Genomic DNA, 24,220 nt, shown 5'->3' on the forward strand with positions numbered 1-24,220 from the left:
GCTATACAGACATGCACACTAAGCAGTGTTTCTTAAAAAACACTTGTCGGGCATCAGGAAAGATGCCAGCGGGCACTGTGGTGTCCGTGGGCACCGTGCTGGGAACCCACTGTATTAGCAGTTCTAGGGGTGGTATCAGAAACTTGATCTTGTAGGCGGGGCCCATTTTGTAGCAGGAACTCCTTTGTATATTATGCCACGCCCCCCTGATGTAGCCAGTCCTCCCGGAACATAGGCCCTGAACTAAGAGCCCTGTAAGCTCTTGGAGGATTGGCTACATCAGGGGTAAGTGGCCTAATATGCAAAGGAGTTCCCACTACAAAAAAAGCCCTGCTCGTAGGCCTTTGGTAGACAAAAAAATGTAACCATGGTTGTCATTAAGCATGGTTAAAGGTGACGAGCATATCCATACTCTTTCCACCTGGAAGGACTTCCACACGTGGAATCATTGGTCAAAGCGCTGCGTGTTTGGAAATCTTCCCCACGGTTGATGCGGCTCTGCTTCCTGCACCTCTTTCCTCGTCTGAAGAAGCGTGCATGCCCACGAGAGCTTACGTTCTGGATGAAACTGTTGGTCTTAAAGGTGCAATCGACTCCTATTTTGTGCAGCCAACCGTAGTTAAACGTCAAGCTTCCAGATACGCATTGTAGCATGTTATCGTTTCAGTAGTGTGTACCATTCCGACCGGAAAGGGGTATAAGCCTGTGTCAACTTCAGAACTGTTTGTTGTCTTCAGCCTGGGTTAACACTGACTGTGATCAGCCATGCTAACCCTGGTTAAGATTTCAAGTTTTGCAGTAGTTTTTAACTGCAATTGGTTTTCGTTCTGGATTGGCCCTATCCAGGGCCTTTTTTTGTAGCAGGGACTCCTTTGCATATTAGGCCACATCTCCCTGTTTTCGCCATTCCCCCTGGAGCTCACGAAGCTCTTAGCATAGGGCCTACGGAATGCTCCAGGATTGGCTACATCAGGGGCATGTGGCCTAATATGCGAAGGAGCTCCTACTACGCAAAACAGCCTTGGCCGTAACTGTGGTTTGCTGCGCAAAGCCTGGTTCAGACCTCAAGCCGTGTCGTGGTTTTGATTGTACGAATCCTTCCCACTGGATAGTCTACGGACCTGCCTGTTTTCTCGCGAGCAAAGGGGCAGGGAGCAGAGTAATGCGCTTAACCGTGGTTCAGTTCGTTGTGTTAACGAGGAACAACGCAAATTATGGATTGCAAACTAAATCAGTTTCACATCCTCTCTTGCAGCCGATCCTTAACCACGATTCTAGTAGTCATGTGGAACACCTTTCCCCCAGAGCAAAGTATCATGTTTTTATTCTGCCTTTCCTTTAAGGAACACACAACAGTTAACCATTCGCTGCTCCATTTGATTGGCACCAAAATCCTTTGGGGGTAGGTTAGGCTGCCAGTATGCCGTCTACAGCCTTTAGCGCTTCCAACCTTCATGTGGAATGGTATTAGCCAGCAGCTTCCGGCGTGTGCCTGAATTTCCTTTGGTTTCACCTTGCCTGGCTTTCAGCAGTGAATAGTGTATGAACTCACGCATTGTCCTAAGCATGAGGCTTACCCCTGGCTTGGGGAAATCAGCTCTTGGAAAAGTTGCTATAGCCTGTTGTAAGGGCAGATAAGGAATAGGCGTTACTAGAGCCAGTTTGGTGCAGTGGTTAAGTGCGCGGACTCTTATCTGGGAGAACCGGGTTCGATTCCCCACTCCTCCACTTGCACCTGCTGGAATGGCCTTGGGTCAGCCATAGCTCTGGCAGAGGTTGTCCTTGAAAGGGCAGCTGCTGTGAGAGCCCTCTCAGCCCCACCCACTTCACAGGGTGTCTGTTGTGGGGGAGGAAGGTAAAGGAGATTGTAGGCCGCTCTGAGCCCCTGTCCTTGAAAGGGCAGCTGCTGTGAGAGCCCTCTCAGCCCCGCCCACCTCACAGGGTGTCTGTTGTGGGGGAGGAAGGTAAAGGAGATTGTGAGCCACTCTGAGACTCTGTCCTTGAAAGGGGAGCTTCTGGGAGAGCTCTCTCAGCCCCACCCACCTCACAGGGTGGCTGTTGTGGGGAAGGGGGAAGATAAAGGAGATTGTAAGCCACCCTGATTCAGAGAGAAGGGCAGGATATAAATCGATGGTCGTCTTCTACTAGGCCTAAGGTACAATAAATCACCGAAAACAGAGATCATCGCAGTTCCCTGCTGGGCATTTTTGATGCATTTTCGGTTGTTTGAACCTGCATTCCCCCCCCCCCCCCCCCGCCTTAACCTGTTTCCTTTTGTGGGGGGGATGCTTTTATTATTGGGGGGGTATTTTGCTGTTGACATTTGCTGCACAAGTGGATTTTAATGTCTGTATTCCCTGGAAAACTCTCTCATCGGGAGAGCTGCAAGAAAATTATTTCTTATCCAGAAAGGATGTTAGTGTATCTCTTTATTAGTGTTATTGTTACTAAATAAACTTGGTGTAGCCTTTTAAGCAATGAGCCATCAAAGATCTCTCTTCGGGTGCTTGAGCATAACTCCTCTGGGCCTGTTATGTACCAGCTGTGTCTGTCACCATCCCATAAGAAAAAGTTCTGTTTTCGAAATTGTAGTGATCAGCCTTCGTGGCCTGAATATCTCCCTCTCCCCTCTGGACTCCAGTAAAACGTACTGACTCTGTCTGGGGTCTCTGAAGACATTCAGCGCTTCCCAGCGAAGGAGAGGGGGAATAAAGTGTGAGAATTTTGGAGACAGACAAAAGGAAGCGATCCTTCGCTCCTGGAGTAGCTTGGGGAAGTTAGTACCACAGAAGGTAGAGATGGCTACTAGGTTAGGTTGTCTTGAAAAGGGGATTAGGCAAACCCATGGAGAAGTCTGCCTCTATAGCTGTTTGCAGGGCTTTCTCTTTTTTTCTTTTTTTTGTAGCAGGAACTCCTTTGCAAATTAGGGCCCGCCCCCCTGATGTAGCCAATCCTTATGGAGCTTACAGGAGAGGAGGCGGCTGAGAGGTGATAGGATCACCATCTTAGGATCAGCCAGTTTGGCGTAGTGGTTAAGTGTGCGGACTCTTATCTGGGAGAACCGGGTTTGATTCCCCCACTCCTCCACTTGCACCTGCTGGAATGGCCTTGGGTCAGCCATAGCTCTGGCAGAGGTTGTCCTTGAAAGGGCAACTGCTGTGAGTGTCCTCTCAGCCCCATTCACCTCACATGGTGTTCGTTGTTGGGGAGGAAGATAACGGAGATTGTGAGCCACTCTGAGTGGAGCACAGAATATAAATCCAATGTCGTCTTCATCATCTTCAAGTCCTTGAAAGGCTGTCATATAGAGGATGGTGTAGGATTGTTTTCTGTAGCCCCAGAAAGTTGGACTAGAACCAGTGGGTTGAAATTAAATCAAAAGAGTTTCTGGCTCAACATTAGGAAGAACTTCCTGACCGTTAGAGCAGTTCCTCAGTGGAACAGACTTCCTGGGGAGGTGGTGGGCTCTCCTTCCTTGGAGGTTTCTAAACAGAGGCTAGATGGCCGTCTGACAGCGATGAAGATCCTGTGAATTTAGGGGGAGGCGTTGGTGAGTTTCCTGCATTGTGCAGGGGGTTGGACTAGATGACCCTGGAAGTCCCTTCCAACTCTATGATCCTAGAACTCTTCTTACAGGGCCTACTGTAAGCGCTCGGAGGACTGGCTACATCAGGGGTGTGGCCTAATATGCAAAGGAGTTCCTGCTACAAAAAAGACACTGGCTATTTGTCATGAGGATAGAATGGAGGCTCCCCCGTTCAAGAGCAGTGTTGAGTTGAATATGAGTTCCTGGAAGGGGGGGGGGGCGATGACAAAGGGAGGCTGTGACCTTCCTGCTCTTGCTTGTATGCCTCCTAGGGGCATCTGCTTGGCTGCAGTGCGGCCCAGGATCCCAAATGAGAGGGCCACGTGAAGCTGCAATATACTGAATCAGACGCCCCCCCCAGTCCATCACAGTATTTTCTGCTCAAATTGGCAGAGGGTCTCCAGGGTCCCAGGCTGAGGTCTTTCCCATCACCCTCTGCCTGGTCCTTTGAACTGGAGATGCCGGGGATTGAACCGGGGACCTTCTGCATGCCAAGCAGAGGCTGTTCCCCAAAGCCACAACCCCTACTGCAGCTCTCCGGGGTCTCAGGTAGAAGTCTTTCACCTCTCCTACCCCCTGGTCCTTTTAACTGGAGATTCCAGGGATTGAACCTGGGACCTTCTGCATGCCAAGCAGAGGCTGTTCCCCTGAGTCACAACCCCTTCTGCAGCTCCCCGGGGTCTCAGGTAGAAGTCTTTCACCTCACTTATTGCCTGGTCATTTTAACTGTAACTGAAAACACAAAGGACTGAACCTGGGACCTTCTGCATGCTAAGCAGAGGCTGTTCCCCTGAGCCACAACCCCTACTGCAGCTCTCCAGGGTCTCAGGTAGAAGTCTTTCACCTCACCTACCCCCTGGTCCTTTTAACTGGAGATGCCGGGGATAGAACCTGGGACCTTCTGCATGCCAAGCAGAGGATCTACCTCTAAGCCACAGCCCCTCTCCATAGCTCTCCAGGGTCTCAGGCTGAGGTCTTTCCCATCACCTCCTGCCTGGTCCCTTTGAACTGGAGATGCCGGGGATTGAACCGGGGACTTCCTGCGTCCCAAGCAGATGCTCTACCACTGAGCCGTAAGCCCTGCTCAGACTGGCAGCAGCTCTCCGTGGTCTCATGCTGAGGTCTTTGACATCACCTACTGCCTTGTCTTTTCAGCTGGGGATCGAACCTGGGACCTTCTGCATACAAAGCAGAGGCTGTTCCACTGAGCTATAGCCTCTGTTGAGACTAGCTGCAGCTCTCCAGGGTCTCAGGTAGAAGCCTTTCGCCTCACCTCCTGCCTGGTCCTTTGAAATGGAGATGCCGGGGATTGAACCAGGGACCTCCTGCATGTTAAGCAGAGAGCCAGTTTGGTGTAGTGGTTAAGTGTGCAGACTCTTTTTTTATTTTCTGGGAGAACCAGGTTTGATTCCCCACTCCTCCACTTGGCAGCTGCTGGCCTTGGGTCAGCCATGGGTCTCATAGTTGTCCTTGAAAGGGCAGCTTCTGGGAGAGCTCTCTCAGCCCCACCCACCTCACAGGGTGTCTGTTGTGGGGGAGGAAGGGAAAGGAGATCGTGACCGCTCTGAGACTCTTGAGATTCAGAGTCTAGGGCAGGATACAAATCCAATATCATCATCATCATCTTCTCCCACTGAGCTATGGCAGCAGCTCTCCAGGGTCTCAAGCTGAGGTCTTTCCCATCACCTACTGCCTGGTCCTTTTAACTGGAGATGCCGGGGATTGAACCTGGGACCTTCTGGACGCCAAGCAGAGGCTCTGCTACAGAACCTTTGGTCTAGAATGGCTCCTGTTATGTTTTTATGGCAGATCAGTGGTGGTTAAAGGCTCACACTGAAGGTGATCTCCATTCATTTGGGCCCAGCTTATAATACAGGAATAAAGGACAAAAACCGAAGAGACAAAACAGAAGAAGGAGGACCAAACACCAACCAGCCTCTCCTAGGTTTCCAAAGAATTCCCCGATTCTCTTGAAACAGCATTTGAAAACCCCCGGGGCCTCTGGCCTAATGCGATAGCCAAGTTGATCTTTGGTGTGGCTTGACTCACAACAGAGAGATGAGTTCACAGCTAGTTTTGTAGCATTATTTGACGTTCAGCAGTTCCCTGTGGGTTGCCTGTACAGAGCTGCCATTTACAGCTCTGATCTGTTTCTTTGCAGTGATTCTGATTTCAGGGGTCATGAGTGGGAGGGGAGGGGAGTTTGGGCAGTCGTGGCTGGCAGAACTTGCTTTGCGTGAATAGCAGGAGTTCGAATCACGTGTCCTGTGCTTGTTTCACCAGCTGGAAAAACACAAATGTATCATCCTCGTGTGCCAAAACTGCTAATCAGATGAACCAAATAAAAAGGCTTGTGCAGAGATCCGCTGTCTGTCTGTGGCCTTCTGTATCTCTCTCCCACCTAGAAATTCATGGAATCCGTATGCGATTTCACTGGCTTATAAAACAGTAGTTCTCAGCCTTTTGAGTCTAGTGACCCACAAGTCTGAATTTACTTGGTGGGGTGACCCATGTAGGTCTGGCCCGAGCTTTTTTGTCAAAGTATTTCTGGGGCACGCACCTGGTTCAGCATGCCATTTCCCATTGCGTACAACCACATGCCTTCAAGAAACCAACACACTTTGTGCAAACGGCATAGCTGCCCCCAAGCCTCACTTGGGGCAGATCACAGAAGCGGATCTTCAGAACCTCTAAATTGTATTGTGCTCTTTCTTACCTCCCCTCAAAATACTAGCTTCGGGGCTCCGTTTTTCAGACTCCGTGTGAGAATTTCACTGAACTCCAGGATTTGACAGATTTTTCTAATATTTTTCTCCACAAAAAAATGGGGAAATAACCAAAACAGAGAAAGCAGACAGATGGAAATCTTCATCAAGCCACTGCGGCCACCTAGGAGAGAGTAATTTTAAAAGTATGATGTTCCCTCTACGTTGTGGAGTCGTTGCGAGCAAAAATACTTTGTGAGCTACTGGCATTAAAGTTGTGAGCTGCTGCATCAATGATTGTGCTCAGGGGCCATCCTTCCTGAGCAGGCTGAGCGAAGACAAAAATGGGCGAGCCAGAGGCTAAAAAAACTGAGCGGGCTCATATGAACTCGGCTTAGAGGGAACACTGGATGGGAGTAAGGTTGCTTTATGACAATTCTAATTCAAGAATTTTACGGGAGATGCTGAGCTGATATAATTTAGTACCCCTCCCGGTGATGTCAAGGGCGTGTGGCATATGCAAATAATTTGTGCTGAGCTCCGGCACCTCTTTTTCTACAAAATGAACCCTTGCTGCTCCCAGTATAGGATCACAGAGTTGGAAGGGGCAGATCTTCAGTTTATGAAGTGCTAAGCGTGAAGATTGAGCCTCTGGTGTGGAATGAGCCATCATCAGCTCCCCTCTATTTAAAAAACATGTTTTGAAGGTTCTGGATATCCGACCTAGCTAGGAGGTGAGTGCATTGATTAGTTGTGAAACAATAGCTTCAGCTATCAACCTCCGTACTTACCTTTGGCCCCAAGGGTCATCGCAGAGGTCCCTCAGCCCTTTTTGAGCTTGTGGACACCTTTGGAATTCTGACGCATGGCAGTGGACACAAAATGGCTGCCAAAGGAGGTGGAGCCAAAAGCAAAAGCAGGTAGCAAGGTTAGATATAACTCTTAATAGCAGCACTTCAAAACTTCATAAGCTGTTTAACAGGATGCCTTGATCTGCAAAGCCAAATCAATTTTTTTTTAAAGCAGGAACACAGTTCCAGCTGGCTTGGCATCAGGGGATGTGGCCTAATATGCAAACGAGTTCCTGCTGGGCTTTTTCTATCAAAAAAAGCCCTGCGTGAAACAATGGTGACATCAGGGGCCATGGCCTAATATGCAAGTGAGTCCCTGCTGGGATTTTTCCACACAAAAAAAAAAGCCCTGCAGATCATGAACCTTTAACGTAGCTTGAAGGGAACTGAATTTCACGGGCGATCCCTCCCGCTCCTCTATTTATGGATCCAAATTGATCCAAGCTTGGCTTTGCAGTGGCTTTCTTCCCTACCCCATCGTGTTTTATCCTAGCAACCCTGCGGGATACTTTAGCTTCAGGGAACGTCTGACATAAAACTTTCTCTGAACAGAGATTTGAACTCGGCTCTCCAACTTCATCGTTTTCCGCAGCTCGCTGGCTTGGGTATGCTGCACCCTTTTCCAAGTCTGCTATTTTACAGCCAGCTACACACATCGTTCCTCATAATTCCTCACTCATGAGCTTTGGCATGTCCCAGCACCAGGGCAGATGCTGTCCTCTCGTTCATTGCTTGAGGGTACGTCCTGCACGGATGTGTTATCCTCTTTATGTCTGCCATCCTTCATTTTCCAGTTTCCCTTGCACAAATCCCCCCCCCTTTAATCCCTTAATCCCGTTTGCAAAACCTCATCTTCTAAACTGTTTCTCGTTTTTTTCTTTCGAAGTTCCGCTGGGGACGTGCCAACAGCCAGAAAAGCTAGGCAAGAAACGTCCTTTCTTCCTCAGGTCTGGCGTGAGCGGGGCATCCATTTTCTTTTCCAGCAGAAAAATCTGTCATGTCCACTCCTCTTCGACTTGTTAAATTGACTGAGGCGATCTCTTTACTTTTGTAAGTTTAGCAAAAGGTGTGGCCCTTAAAAAGCAGAAGATTGAGGGCCACGCAATCGCATAGAAAATTACAGTTCTAATTGAGTTTAAGAGGTACAAAAAAGGGTAAAGGTAGTCCCCTGTGCAAGCACCAGTCATTTTTGACTCTGAGGGTGACGTTGCTTTCATAACGTTTTCATGGCAGGGCGGTTTGCCATTGCCTTCCGCAGTCATGTCTTTCCCCCAGAAAGCTGGGTACTCATTTTTCTGACCTCAGAAGGATGGAAGCCTGAGTCAACCTTGAGCCGCCTACCTGAACCCAGCTTCCGCCGGGATCCAACTCAGGTCATGAGCAGAGTTTAGGGTTGCAGTACTGCAGCTTTACCACTCTGCGCCACGGGGCTCTTTTAAGAGGTACAGGTCCTCCATAAATGGCGTGTTAGAAGGGTGTGCAACATGGCTGTGTAACAAAATTTCCACTGCAGAAAGCCAGCCAAAAAGTTCCTTGAGGGTCATCTAGTCCACCCCCCTGCACAATGCAGGAAATAGGGTTGCCAATCCCCAGGTGGGGACAGGGGATCCCCTGGTTTGGAGGCCCTCCCCCGGCTTCAGGGTCATCAGAAAGCGGGGGGGGGGAGGGAAATGTCTGCTGGCACTCCATTATTTCTTATGGAGACTGATTCCCATAGGGTATAATGGAGAATTGATCCATGGGTATCTGGGCCTCGGGGGGGGGGGGCTGTTTTTTGAGTAGAGACACCAAATCTGCAGCATAGCATCCGATCCCTCTCCTCAAAAGACCCTCCAAGTTTCAAAAAGATTGGGCTGAGGGGTCCAATTCTATGAGCCCCCAAAGAAGGTGCCCCTTTCCTTCGTTATTTCCAATGGAGGGAAGGCATTTAAAAGGTGTGCGGTCTCTTTAAATGCGATGGCCAGAACTCCCTTTGGAGTTCAATTGTGTTTGTCACAACCCTGCTCCTGGCTCCACCCCCAAAGTCCCTCAATATTTGTTGAATTGGGTCTGGCAATCCTAGCAGGAAGCGACCTCTTGCCCACTCCCTCAGTAACCCTTGCTCTCTGCTCAGAGGAAGGCAAAAACCCTCCAGGATCTCTTGGCCTGTCTAGCTTGGAGGAAGTTTCCTTCCTTACCTTGAAGCAGTGATCGGCTTTACCCTGGGCATGTAGGAAAAGGCCACGAGAATCAAGCACTGGCTCATTCCTGCCCTCCCCACTGCTGGAGCCAGTTTGGTGACGTGGTGAAGTGCACGGACTCTTATCTGGGAGAACCGGGTGTGATTCCCCACTCCTCCACTTGCACCTGCTGGAATGGCCTTGGGTCAGCCATAGCTCTCGCAGAGGTTGTCCTTGAAAGGGCAGCCGCTGGGAGAGCCCTCTCAGCCCCACCCACCTCACAGGGGGCGAGAAGATATAGGCTTGTAAGCCGCTCTGAGATTGATTCAGAGAGAAGGTTAAAAAAAAGGTAAAGGAAAGGTCCCCTGTGCAAGCACCAGTCGTTTCCGACTCTGGGGTGACATTGCTTTCAAAGCGTTTTCACGGCAGACTTTTTTAATGGGGTGGTTTGCCATTGCCTTCCCCATTCATCTACACTTTCCCCCCAGCAAGCTGGGTCCTCATTTTACCGACCTCGGAAGGATGGAAGGCTGAGTCAACCTGGAGCCGGCTACCTGAACCAAGCTTCCGCTGGGATCGAACTCAAGTCGTGAGAAGAGAGCTCGGACTGCAGTACTGCAGCTTTACCACTCTGTGCAATGGGGCTCTTTTTAGAGAGAAGGGTGGGGTATAAATCTGCAATCTTTCTTCTTCTTTCTCTCCTCCCCCTCTTTAAATATATATTTTTTTATTTCTCATTTAAAAAACCAAGAATTATGACAGTGGACGATAATTATACAATGCAAGCATAAGAGAAAACCAGCAATGCGACAATATGAAAATCGCAACATAATAATTAACATGTTTGTGAAACAATTATCTATGCATAATATTTTGAATAACAACAACCAGGGTTTTTTCAGTCACTCTCTTGTTTAGGTGCTGTTATACAACAGAAGCGAGCTATAATTCTGTTCCTTTCTGTCTTGGTTCACTTTCTCACGTATTCTTCCTCTCCTAAAGGAGAATCGTTTCTGCTAAATCAGAAAGCCAAGGGGGGGTATGTTGGTTGGCAATAAAAATAACAAAAGGAAACCAAACCAATCCAAAATTAGACATAAAAGTACCTTTTTCAGCCTTGTGAACATTGGTATAATACACAACAGGTTCCGATGTATGCAGAGGAAAAATACAAAAACAATCACCAGATAACAATACCTTCACACTCTCATTGTGTACATCAGCTCTATTTAAGGTAAAGGTAGTCCCCTGTACAAGCACCAGTCGTTTTTGACTCTGGGATGACGTTGCTTTTGCAGTGTTTTCACGGCAGACTTTTTACGTGGTGTTTGCCATTGCCTTCCCCAGTCATCTACGCTTTCCCCTCAGCAAGCTGGGGTCTCATTTGACCGACCTCGGAAGGATGGAAGGCTGAGTCGACCTCGAGCCGGCTACCTGAAAACTCAGCTTCCACTGGGGATCGAACTCGGGTCGTGAGCAGAGATTCAGACTGCAGCTTTACCACTCTGCGCCACGGGGCTGTAGGCTCTGTTTAGCGTAACACAAATAAACACGTGAAATACAATCGTACGTTACTTACAGCCGCTCAAGGCTGAAACTCGGTGCTCTTCTCTTCTCCAAAAGTCTATTCCAAACTAAATTCAATGTTCGATATTCCAAGGCAAATGCCTCTGTGATATCAGCTCATATATCTGCCATTGTAGGTGGGGCATTGGAAGCTGCCCGCCATCTCTTGGTCTGCCTACATTGAACATATGAAGCTGCCTTCTACTGAATCAGACCCTGGGTCCATCCAAGTCAGTATTGTCTACTCAGACTGGCAGCGGCTCTCCAGGGTCTCAAGCTGAGTTTTTCACACCTATTTGCCTGGACTTTTTTAGTTGGAGATTGAACCTGGGACCTTCTGCTTACCAAGCAGATAGATGCTTTACCACTGAGCCACTGTCCCTCTCTCAATTCACAGGGTGGGTTTTTTTTTTTATTTTTATGTGTGCATGTGTGTGTGTGCACCTGACAGCCATGACAACCTCTGGAGACTGACCCCTACAGGGGACATGGAAAATATTCAGAGAGGTGGCTGAATAGAGCCTGCACCTGCCCTCCTGACTGCTGGTATTCCAAGGAGGTCTCCCTTTAAGGACTTGCCAGAGTCAGCCCCGCTTAGCTTCTGAGAACTGATGAGATCAGGCTTACCTGGGCTATCAAGGTCAGCGCCACGGAAAATAATTTCAAACACGGAAAAAGATTTCAATCTTAGCAGCAGTGTGCATGAAAAGGATCTAAGGGTCTTAGTGGAGCATACATGAGTCAACAGTGTGACGCGGGTGGCTAAAAAAGGCAAAAGCGATTTTAGGCTGTATCAACAGAAGTATAGTGTTCAGATCACGTGAAGTGACGGTATTACTTTACTCTGCTGTGGTAAGACCACACCTGGAGTATTGTGTTCAGTTTTGGGCACCACATTTTAAGAAGGATATAGACAAGCTGGAACAGGTCCAGAGGAGGGCAACGAAGATGGTGAGGGGTCTGGAGACCAAGTCCTATGAGGAAAGATTGATGGAGCTGGGGATGTTTAGCCTGAAGAGGAGGCGGCTGAGAGGTGATAGGATCACCATCTTCAAGTATTTGAAGGGCTGTCATAGAGGATGGTGTGGGATTGTTTTCTGTGGCCCCAGAAGGTAGGACCAAAACCGATCGTTGAAATGAAATCAGAATAGTTTCTGGCTCAACATTAGGAAGAACTTCCTGACCGTTAGAGTGGTTCCTCAATGGAACAGGCTTCCTCATATTTGTTATTATGACCAGACTTATAATTATTATAATAATAATTATTAATTTAGAATAATTCCCCTCCCCTATAATGCAAAGCAGGGGCACCTTGTAGAGCAAGCAGACCTCTGTCCTACCATCAAGGAAAGCTGATGGGAAAAGCACTCTGCGCATGGGCAGAGGTCTGTTTGCTTTACAACCTCGTGAATGCGTTGATACAAAAATAGGGCTTTTTAAAAGCAGGAACGCAGTTCCAGCTGGCTTGGTGTCAGTGGGTATGGCCTAATATGCAAATGAGTTCCTGCTGGGCTTTTTCTACAACAAAAGCCCTGTACAAAAACCATCCTGTTGGCATGGGTTGCCAATCCCCAGGTGGGAACAGGGGATCCCTCAGGTTTGAGGCCCTTCCCCCACTTCAGGGCCATCAAAAAGCGGGGGGCGGGGAGAGGGAAATGTCTGCTTCATTATTCCCTATAACTTCATTATTTCCTATGGAAACGATTCCCATGGGGTATTATGGAGAATTGATCCGCGGTTAACTGGAGCTCTCTGGGGGGCTGTTTTTTGAGATAAAAAGGAAAAGGAAAGGTCCCCTGTGCAAGCACCAGTCGTTTCTGACTCTGGGGTGACGTTGCTTTCACAGCAGACTTTTGGACGGGGTGGTCTGCATTGCCTTCCCCAGTCATCTACACTTTCCCCCCAGCAAGCTGGGGACTCATTTTACCGACCTCGGAAGGATGAAACCAGCTTCCGCCGGGAACGAACTCAGGTCCTGAGCATAGAGTTCATTTTTTTTTTTTGAGTTTTACTTTTATTTAATCCATCATTACATACAATGCTTTCAAAGACCGATTAATGCCATACAAACAAAATATCCAAGACAGTTATCGAAAGAACATTCAAATAACATCACGGACTTCTTACCGCTTCCAAATGGAGGTGAAACTGTGGAAAACACCGAAATCTAGTATTGTACTACCTTTCACGCGATTAACATACTGTATCTAAAAAAAAAGGCTTCCTGAACTAAAATTAATCATTCCTGATTTCGTTTTGATCAATTTCTAACCATGAATAAACCTTATTCCATTAGCTTTTTCCTTTGTGTCTCCCTTGATTATGTTTGCTAATATGTCCATTTCCACCATATTTAAAATCTTTTGAGAGATTTCTTCTCTTTCAGGTATAAGTTTAGTTTTCCAGTACTGAGCGAATAAAATTCTAGCGACCGTTATGATATATACTGTAATAGTTTCGTCCTCACGTGGTACCATATCTCTAACTAATGACAATAACATAAATTCTGGTTTAAGAGGAAATTTTACCTTCAGTATCTCACTTAAAATTTGATGGATTTCCTTCCAGTATTTTTTGGACACATTACATGACCTCCATAGGTGAAAGTATGTTCCTACTGTTACATCACATTTCCAGCAAATTGGTGAGAACGTTTTATTAATTTTGTTAAGTACAATCGGGGTAATATGCCATCTATAAAAAAGCTTTATAAATTTTCTCGCATATTAACTGGCTTTATAATCTTAAAGTTATTCCTCCATAGAATTTCCCATTGTTCTAACGTGATACTACAGTCGAAATTCTGAGCCCATTTTATCATTACATGTTTAACAGTCTCCTTCTCAAGTTTTATTTGAAGAAGATAATTATAAACTTTCTTGATCGTTTTACCAGTTCTAGCTATTAATATTGTGTCGAAATCGAAGTTTGATTTTGTAAATCCCCTAATTTTGTCCTCATTAATTTAGCTGCGATTTGGATCAATGTCCACCAATCTACAGAAAACCCTCTGGCTTCTAAATCCTCCTTCTTTCTCATCCTATCATTGTCATCTAAGATATCGAAGTATCTGACTGTTATCTCGGGGTGCCACAATTGCGGGCGGATTGTAGCTTCCACCGGAGATATCCATCTAGGTGTCTTATCATAAATTATCTTTTTTATCTTCATCCAAGTTTTCAGTAAAGCTTTGCGGACCAGGTGTCTTTAGAAATAAGTTTGAGGCTTAGGAACATACCACAAATTAGCATGCCAGCCAGCTTGTAAATCAGCCCCCTCAATTGTCAGCAAACGAGTGTCTTCTAACATAACCCAGTCCTTTAACCACACCGCGGCACAGGCTGTATAGTAGATCTCAAAATCCGGTAAACCAAGGCCACCATTTTCTTTTATGTCGGTTAAATTTTTCCAGCTAATTCTTGGTTTCTTCCTTGCCATATAAAATTTTTAACTAAATAATTCAATCTAGCAATAAAATTTTCCTTTACTGCGAAATTTGCCGTTTGAAACAAAAATAAAACTTTTGGGAGAATCGTCATTTTGATAAGCGCCACACGTCCCATAAATGATATTTTCAAATTTTCCCATTTTTGAAACAAAATAGCTATTTCTTTCAAAAGAGGTGCAAAGTTATCTTCATAAATTGAACTGCATCTTCCCGAAATTGTTAAACCCAGATATCTTATTTTTTTAACCCTTTGGAATCCTGATCTCCTTTCCAGCTCTAAGATATCTTGATCTGACAAATTTTTAGCTATGAATTTTGACTTATTTTTATTGATCTTTAAACCGGCTACCCGGCCATATTCGGTTAAGTGATTTAAAACCGGGTCCCACGATTCCAACGGATTTTGCAAGACAAGTAACATGTCATCTGCATAGCTTAACACTTTGTAATTTTCCTTTCTAATTTTTATACCTTCCACTCTTCTGTCTTGCCTAATAGTTTCAATTAGTAATTCTAGGGTTAAAATGAATAATAAAGGAGACAAGGGGCAGCCTTGTCTTGTGCCTTTTTTTTAAACAGATTTCCTCCGTCAAATCTCCGTTAATTATTATCTTTGCATATTGTTTATCATAAATCATTCGAATGTTACTTACAAACTTATCTCCAAATTTGATTTTCCAATAATTCCAGCAATAAACTCCAGTCTGCATTATCGAATGCTTTTTCCGCATCAAGAAACAAAAAGGCCAATTTTTTATCATTGTTAAACTCGGCATACTCTAGAAAATTAAATAACAATCTGGTGTTTGTCCGTAAATGTCTTCCGGGTATAAACCCTGTTTGATCAGGGTGTATAATATCCTTTATAATAGATTTCAATCTATTTGATAGGATTGTTGCGAATATTTGTAGTCTATGTTTAATAATGATATGGGGCGATAATTTGCGATGTCATCGGCCTCCTTACCAGGTTTAGGTATAAGCACCACATTGCTGTGGCGCCAGGATTCAGGGATAACAGCCTTGGTCCAGACCTCCTCTAATAAATCCTTGAATGGATCTATCAAAGATTCCTTGAAAGTTATATAATATTCTGGCGGTATGCCATCAGGTCCCGCCGCCTTATGACTTTTAATTTTACTCCACGCTGATACAATTTCAGCCATTGATATCGGACCCGACAGTAAATCTCTCTGTTCAACTGTTAGCTTCATCCTATTTTGGTTAATTATATATTCTTTTTGTTCTTCTACGTTTCTCTCCTCCTTACTATATAGTTTTTTGTAAAACTCTTGCACTATATCTTTCATTTCCTGTAAATCGGGTATTCCGTCCATTTTTATCTTTAATGTTTTAATCACTTTCTTTTCTCTCTCCTTCCTAACCCTGTAGGCTAACCACTTTCCCGGTTTATTTGCCTTGTCGAAAAAATATGCTTTAGCATAAGCTATCTTTGCCTCCATCTGTTCTAAATAAAGTAAATGTATCTTATGTTGTAAATTTCTGATTTCCGATCTGAGCTCCTTCAGTGAGGGATTTGCCTTTAACTGTGACTCTTTACTCTTAATTAAAGCTGTCCAATTTATTACGTTGTTCTTCTCCTCCCTCCGTTTTTTGGCATTGTAACTAATAACCAGCCCCCTAAAGTAAGCTTTACTGGCTTCCCAAGTTGTTATCTGCGAAACCTCCTTCTGTGTGTTTATTTTTAAAAAAATCTTCATTTCCTCCCCTATATATCGGATGAAGTTCTTATCCTTTAATAAATATGAATTCATTCTCCAGCCCGTGTTCCTTCTGCCAACATTGAATGCTATCATAACAGGGGCATGATCTGCTATTGTGGAAGGGAGAATATCCGTTTCTCGTACCAGTTTCATTAACCCTGGGGAAATCCAAATTGCATCAATCCTTGACCAGGATCTGTGTCTAGCTGAAAAAAACGTGTAATCTCTTTTCTTTGGGTTAAGAGTGCGCCAAACATCTACTAGAGCAAATTCGTCCGCTAATCTCAGAAAGTTTTCAGATAAAATATTACCCCTGTTTTTCTTGGATTTCTTTTTCTCACTACTAAAGCTTCGATCAAACTCTGGGTTTTCCACGGCATTAAAATCTCCTATAATACAAATATTCTCATATTGGGCCGAATTTACTTTAGCATATAATTCTTTAAAGAAAGGTCTTTGATTCTCATTGGGTGCGTACAAATTGACCAGGAGAAACTTATTTGAATCCTTTATTATCTCTATACCCTGCATTCTGGCGTCTTTACCCTCGAAAATTAATTCCGCATGCACACCTTCTTTGACATAAGTCACCAGCCCTCTCTTCCTCTTATCGTCTTCCGAAGAAATTATAGCTTTGCCAAGTTTTTTGTTATTTAAAAGAAATTCATCCTTCTTCCTCATATGAGTTTCTTGAACACAAACAATATCTGCTTTAAATTTAATTAATTGTAAAAAAGTTCGTTTCCTTTTTCTAGGCGAATTTAGACCATTCACATTGATCGAAATAATCTTTAGACTGTGTGCCATACTGTTTTCTTAGTTATTCTCTAGAGTTTTTTTCTTTTTCTGCGACCTAGTCTCCCTTTTTGAGTCTTCAGCCTGCGGGACCTCCCCCTCTTCCCTTTCCTCTAAATCCAGTAGTTGCTGTTCTTTTTATGTATCTATAAGTGTTCGCTGCGTCTCAGACTGTTCCACCCGGAATTTCTCTTTTTGCCGATTAATGCTGTACGTTTTAAAAAACTCCTCCAGTTTGGCCGGTGAATCTATCCTAAATCTGTTATTAAGGTACGTGAATATCATACCCTCTGGCACTAACCACCTATAAGGGATACCTTTTCTCTGTAAAGTCAAAGCCAAATGACTATACTCTTTTCTCTTCAGTCTGATCTGCCAGGGAGTATCTTTCATAACCTTTATCTTAGTTCCTTTTATAATTAACTGCTGTTCCCTGGCTTCCCGCCAAACCTTTTCTTTAACCGTCCTTCGGACAAATCTCACATGGACCTCTCTGTTAAGTCCATTCCTTCTAGCATACATAGTACTGACTCTGTGAACCCAATCTATTTCTCTTTCAGCTTCAGTCTGTTCTATCGACAAAAGATCTGCGACTGCCTCCGCCATTACTTCAACCAAGTTTTCATTCTTTTCCTCTGATATATTTAGGAACCTTAACACATATTCAGCTTGGCCCATTTCCATCTGCATACTTTTATTCTCTAATTTAACCTGATTTCCTTCAAGTTCATTTATTTTCCCTTCCAGTGATTTAAGTTTACCGTCTATGGATTTGGTTACTTTGACTATTTCAGTTATATCTTGCCTTGTTTCTCCAAATTTGTCATCTAATCTGTCCATTTTGGCTATCATACCCTCCATCTGTTTAGTTAGGGTTTCCTTCATTAGGTTTAATGCTTCTGAAAAATTTACTTGTATGTCTTTCAATGCATCCTGTGACAGAGCTGTTCCAACCGCCTTCGGTTGACCTGGCGAAAATTTACGCCTCCCTGCCTGAGACATTATCTTAGAATCAGTCAACAATTAGTCTTGTTATCCTGATTCTTGTTTCTTAAGCTCCGTACCTTCAAGAGCTCAACAAAATCTTCCACAGACTTTGAACTGTTATTAATATGTATCTTATAACGAAAATTGTCTCTAACGACTTATATCAAGTCTGAAAACCCAATGAGTAAGGACCTTCCCAGCAGTTAAAGACGCCTCTTGTCAGTCTGCAGAAACTGTCACATTCTAGGCTGTTCAATCGGAAAAAAGGAAAACAGCGTGAGGCACAAAGCGAGACACAGTCCATTGGTGTTGCCAACCTCCGGTCCTCCGCCCTTTCAGATCCCTCTCGGCAACAGCCTCCCTTCGCATGCGCCCTCCGGCTCACCGAACACTTCTTACTCTTCACCGTCCCGAGCAGACCCGAATCAATCAAATTGTAACCAACAACTTACAGCTTCAACAATTTGGGGCCGTTAGAAGCTGAGTGTCCTCGCCCCCGCACGTCGGCTTGGAGACGTAACTCGTCCTTACGTACTGCGTGAGACGTCACCTCTCCTGCAGCTTCGGCTTAACCCTTTACAGACAGTCTTCAAGCCTCCACGCCTCCTCAGCGAGGGGGTCTCGACAAGAGCGAGTATTAGTCCACCCAGCTCCCCATGTACCTCGGCACCTCAGCAAAGCAAACTGTCCACTCTTGGCTGTCAGCTCCCAGCGACTGCCTCTGCCTGTTGCAAGACTCCCGCTACACTCGGCGCCTCCGCCTTCTCTCCGTCAAACGCCCGGGTCCTGTCGTCTAGGCTTGGCTCAGACTGTCTCGTTTTTCAGTTCTTCGTTTCGGCTCCGTTTCAGCCCCTCCAAGCTTTTAAACTGCCGACGTAACCTCCGACACGTCCAAAAACAAACCAGTTTTAGCCAATTACAGCATAAGAATGAAGAAGTCCCCGCCGAGTAATTAACCAGCTGCTGTTCTCGACACCAACTAACTCTCCTCCTTCGCCATCCACGGCTCACCTCCGATAACCGGTGGCTGGGGCTAGTTCGCCATTACGCGCTTCCAACCTCGGCGTTTGAAGAGAAGGTAGAACACTTGGAGGCTACCACTTCGAGCCCCCACTATTCACCGCGCTCTTCTTACACACCCCCTCCTCAAACTGGAGGTGGTGCAGACCCGAAGGCCCCCCTAAAAGGTTGGAAATTTGGCTCGTCTTGAGGAGCTCTCTCAAAACGCTGCCGCACCGCCCCGCCGGAACCGGAACCTCCAGCATGTGTTTTTCCTCCTGAGCATAGAGTTCAGATTGCAGTACTGCAGCTTTACCTGGGGTGCATCATCTCCTCAGATGCCAAGATCGATAAGGAGATTGACAACAGGCTGGCAAAGGCAAACCGTGCATTTGGCCGACTGCACAAAAGAGTGTGGAGCAACAATCATCTGAAAAAAGGCACAAAGATCAATGTTTACAAAGCGGTTGTGATGACAACCCTCATCTACGGCTCCGAATCGTGGGTTTTATACCGTCATCACCTGCGACTCCTCGAGCGCTTTCATCAGCGCTGCCTTCGCACCATCCTCAACATCCACTGGAGTGACTTTGTGACCAACACTGAAGTTCTCAAGCGGGCGGAGGTTACCAGTATCGAGGCACTTCTGCTGAAGACGCAGCTGCGCTGGGCAGGGCATATTTCTAGGATGGAAAACCACCGCCTTCCCAAGATTGCCCTGTATGGCGAACTCTCCACCGGCCATCGAAATAGAGGGGCACCAAAGAAGAGGTACAAGGACTCCTTGAAGAAATCCCTTGGCGCCTGTCGCATCAACCATCACCAGTGGTCTGACCTAGCCTCAGATCGCAAAGCATGGAGACACACCATCCACCAGGCTGTCTCTTCCTTTGAGAACGCACGCATAGCTGGTCTTGAGGACAAAAGGAGATTGAGGAAGAATCGCACTGCTACAGCACCAACCCTAAATCAGACTTTTCCCTGCAGCCACTGTGGCCGGACCTGTCTGTCCCGCATTGGTCTTGTCAGCCACCAGCGAGCCTGCAGCAGACGTGGACTATTGCACCCTTCTTAAATCTTCGTTCGCGAAGCCAAGCCGAGAGAGAGAGAGAGAGACTGCAGCTTTACCACTCTGCGCCACGGGGCATTCAGTGCCTCTCTTCAAAACACCCTCCAAGTTTCAAAAGGATTAGATTAGGGGGTCCAGCTCTATGAGCGCCCAAAGAAGGTGCCCCTATCCTTCATTTTTTCCAATGGAGGGAAGGTATTTTAAAGGTGTGTGGTCCTTTTAAATGTGACGGCCAGAACTCCTTTCAGAGTTTTAATTATGCTCGTCACACCCTTGCTCCTGGCTCCACCCCCAAAGTCCCCAGATATTTCTTGAATTGGACCTGGCAATCCTGCATCCTGTTGCATTATTAATGCTAATGTTCAACTGGCACGGTCTGGGGCCTAGCCCTGCTCTTTGCAGCCAAGGCTCCAACTGCCACTTTCCATCCCCTCGAGCTACCGCCTCTCCCTCGCTCTCCCGGCGGCTCCCTCCCCACCCAATTACAACATGCGCCACTTTCCAACAGGGGAAACTCCCCAGCTCGGGCCTCTGTAGGGCCAGGCGCAGCGCGCAACGCACGCCGGGAGCGGGAGTCCGCCGACCCTCTCCCAAGCCTCTTCCGCGCTTCAAACGTACTCGATTTCCCAGCATCCCCTCCTCCCCCACCGCCTCTGAGGCGCGATGCCCGCCGGGAGCGGTAGTCTCCGCTGGTTTCCGCCGCTGGGAGTCCCCCGTGCGGCCGGGAGGGAAACCAACTCGCTTTCCCGTGGTGCTCCGCGGCCGGGCGCCGTGTTGTGGGAGCGCGAGCGAGGCGAAGGCCGCGACCCGGTCGGGGGCGGCCCAGGGCGGGTGCGTGAGGCGGAGGCGGCGGACCCAAGATGGCGGCGTCTGGCTCGGGGGCCGCGGCGGGAGCCGGGCCGAGCTCCTCCGCGTCGTCGTCCGCGGGCGGCGGTGGCGGCTCTTGCTCCGCCGCGGCCGCCTCCAACCCGCGCAAGTTCAGCGAGAAGATCGCCCTGCAGAAGCAGCGGCAGGCCGAGGAGACGGCGGCCTTCGAGGAGGTGATGATGGAGCTGGGCACCACCCGGGTAAGAGGGCGAGGGACCGTTGGGGGGGGGGAGAGCAGGGGCGGGGGCACCCCTCGAGGGGGCCACATCCGGTGGGCGGACGGTTGAGGGGGCAACAACAACATCCGGCCGCGAGGCGGGGAGGGCGATGGAACGGAGCGAGGGGGCTGGTGCAGGAGCCAATGGGAGGCGGCCTTTGCGGGGGGCGGTTGGGGATTGGCTGGGCTGCCTGAGCCCCTTGCAAGAAGGGGAAATAATGCCATGGCGAGGGAGATAAGACCATGGGAGAGGGACGGTGGCTCAGTGGTAGAGCATCTGCTTGGTAAGCAGGAGGTCCCTGGTTCAATCCCCGGCATCTCCAACTCAAAAGGGTCCAGGCAAATAGGTGTGAAAACCCTCAGCTGGAGACCCTGGAGAGCTGCTGCCAGTCTGAGTAGACAAGACTGACTTGGATGGACCCAGTCTTCTGTTTCAGTAGAAGACTCACATGCGTTCATATGTTCTAGGGTAGAGCATCTGCTTGGTAATGAGGAAGTCCCAGGTTCAAGCCCCAGCATCTCCAACAAAAAAAGGGTCCAGGCAAGGAGGCGTGAAAAACCTCAGCTTGAGACCCTGGAGAGCCGCTGCCAGAGTAGATAATAATGACTTTGATGGACCCAGGGTCTGATTCAGTAGAAGGCAGCTTCGTATGTTCATATATGTTGGGGGAGGGATGGTGGCTCAGTGGTAGAGCATCTGCTTGGTAAGCAGAAGGTTCAATCCCCGGCATCTCCAACTAAAAAGGGTCCAGGCAAGTAGGTGTGAAAAACCTCAGCTTGAGACCCTGGAAAGCCGCTGCCAGTCAGAGTAGATAATAATGACTTTGATGGACCCAGGGTCTGATTCAGTAGAAGGCAGCTTCGTATGTTCATATATGTTGGGGGAGGGATGGTGGCTCAGTGGTAGAGCATCTGCTTGGTAAGCAGAAGGTCACAGGTTCAATCCCCGGCATCTCCAATTAAAAAGGGTCTCCAGGGAACCTCAGCTTGAGACCCTGGAGAGCCGCTGCCAGTCTGAGTAGACAAGACTGACTTGGATGGACCCTGATTCAGTGGAAGACAGCTTCATATGTTCAATGGAGGAGAGTGAGGCTTTTGGATGGAGGTCATTAGGAGGGTTATGGCGGGGGGGGGAAGGGTTGTTAATTCAATAGGAGAGGCACGTGCAAGAGGGAGCCCTGTAGATTGCTTGGGGTTGAGTATTAAAGCAGTTGTGGGGATGGCAACCTCCAGGTGGGACCTGGGGATCCCTAGCACATAAGAACAAGAGAATCATAGAATTGGAAGGGACCTCCAGGGTCATCTAGTCCAACCTCTTGCACAATGCAGGAAACTCACAAACACCTCCCCCTAAATTCACAGGATCTTCATTGCTGTCAGATGGCATCTAGCCTCTGTTTAAAAACCTCCAAGGAAGGAAGCCATGTTGGATCAGGCCAATGGGGAGGGACGGTGGCTCAGTAGTAGAGCATCTGCTTGGTAAGCAGAAGGTCCCAGGTTCAATCCCCGGCATCTCCAACTAAAAAGAGTCCAGGCAAATAGGCGTGAAAAACCTCAGCTTGAGACCCTGGAGAACTGCTGGCAGTCTGAGTAGACAATACTGACTTTGATGGACCCAGGCTTTGATTCAGCTTCATATGTTCAGTCCAACACTCTGTGTCACACAGTAGCCAAAAAAACAGGTGCCATCAGGAGATCCACCGGAGGGGCCAGGACACCAGACGTCCTCCCACTGTTGCCCCCCCCAAAGAACAAAGGATACAGAGTATCACTGCCCCGGGCACAGTGTTCCAACAATACATCTCTAGGCAACAGATTGATTATTAACAATTTTCCCCTCTTCCCCCCCCCCAATGCAAAATTACCATCAAGGACAGTCTGTGGGAAAAGCACTCTGCACATGGGCAGAGATCTGCTAGCTCTGCAACCTCGTGAATGCATTAATAATGATACAAAAATAACCTTTTTAGCATTATTCATATTGATTTTCAAATCATACAGTCCCCGGTCAGTTCCCCTGGAGAAAATGGCTGCTTTGGAGGGTGGACTCTCTGGTGTTGTACCCCTCTGAGGTCCCCGTCCTCCCCATGCTCAACCCCCAAATCTTCAGGAGTTTCCCAGCCAGGATCTGGCAACTCTGACTGGGAGGGCGGGTTCCTTAATGGGAAAATGTTAGAGTGGGGATACGGAGAGGGGGGGACTTTGCATTGAAAGGAAAAGGGTTTCTTTGGAGTGGGCGGTCTTTGACCAGTGGGTACTCAGAAGTGGAGCATAAAGAGGCTCACAAAGAAGTATTTGGCGGTGGGGAGGTGATGAGGCAATTGGGGAGGCGATAGCAATTGGGGAGGGGATATATGAGATGAGGGGGGATATATCTCTGTTCCTTTAAATATATCTCTCTGTGTTCTGAAATAATTGGAGGGCAGTTTCTCCTAAGGGAGGGAGGCCAGTGTGGGAATAATTGAAGGGGGAGAGTTGTAGATGAATGGCGGAGGGTTCTCTCTTGAAAGGGAAGGGGGGATGTCTTGGAGGGGATTTAAGCAATTGGGCCTTGGGAAATGCAGGGACGGAGCTTTACATGGGGTGGTCTTGGGCATGGCGCTTGGTCAGGCAATCGGGCGGGGGCTGTTTCCAGAAGAGGAGTGCTACTGTGGGAGGGGTGTGTAAATAGATGAGAACTGATGGAAGCAGAATTTTGTCTTTGAAAGCATCGCTGGTTGTCGAACCCTATACCAGGCACAGCCAAACGTGATTAACATAAGAGAATTTAGTTGTCTGAGAGCCGCAAGACAGGAAGGAAGGGAGGGATGCTCTGTATTCTTGGTGCTTGGGGGCGGGCATGTTGGGAGGGCTTCTCGTGTCCTGGCCCCACCGATGGACCTCCTGATGACGCCTGGTTCTTTTGGCCACTGTGTGACACAGAGTGTTGGGCTGGATGGGCCGTTGGCCTGATCCGACATGGCTTCTCTTACGTTCTGAAGGCAGGCAGGCAAATAGATGAGGGAGGTAGAGGTGGAAAGAAAGCAACTTTAACTGCATCCTCCAAGCCTCTGGCTGTATTGGAAAAGTGATATAAAGAGACAAATGCCTTCTCCAAGCTGGACAATGGGGTTGGGGGGGGGCATTGAGAGCCGCACAATGTGTGTGAAGGAGCCACAGTTTGGCCAATCCCTGCCCTGTACTTTCTACCTTGACCGGTACTGATTGTACAAGGGTTCGAGTAGAAGTCTTCTGTATTGTGCTTCGT

General features: G+C 47.5%; 1 protein-coding gene across 1 annotated transcript in view; it reads left to right on the plus strand.

Annotated features, from left to right (window-relative positions):
* The first annotated feature begins 20,734 nt into the window (after positions 1 to 20,734).
* Positions 20,735 to 24,220, plus strand: part of CRTC2 (CREB regulated transcription coactivator 2) — an 81,458-nt gene continuing 77,972 nt past the window's right edge. The window contains 1 exon segment of the mRNA XM_060255790.1: positions 20,735 to 20,956. Within this exon segment, the coding sequence (XP_060111773.1) occupies positions 20,750 to 20,956 (207 nt within the window). The 5' untranslated portion in view covers positions 20,735 to 20,749.

Source organism: Heteronotia binoei, chromosome 1, assembly GCF_032191835.1.
Source record: "Heteronotia binoei isolate CCM8104 ecotype False Entrance Well chromosome 1, APGP_CSIRO_Hbin_v1, whole genome shotgun sequence".
NCBI classification, from domain to species: Eukaryota; Metazoa; Chordata; class Lepidosauria; order Squamata; family Gekkonidae; genus Heteronotia; species Heteronotia binoei.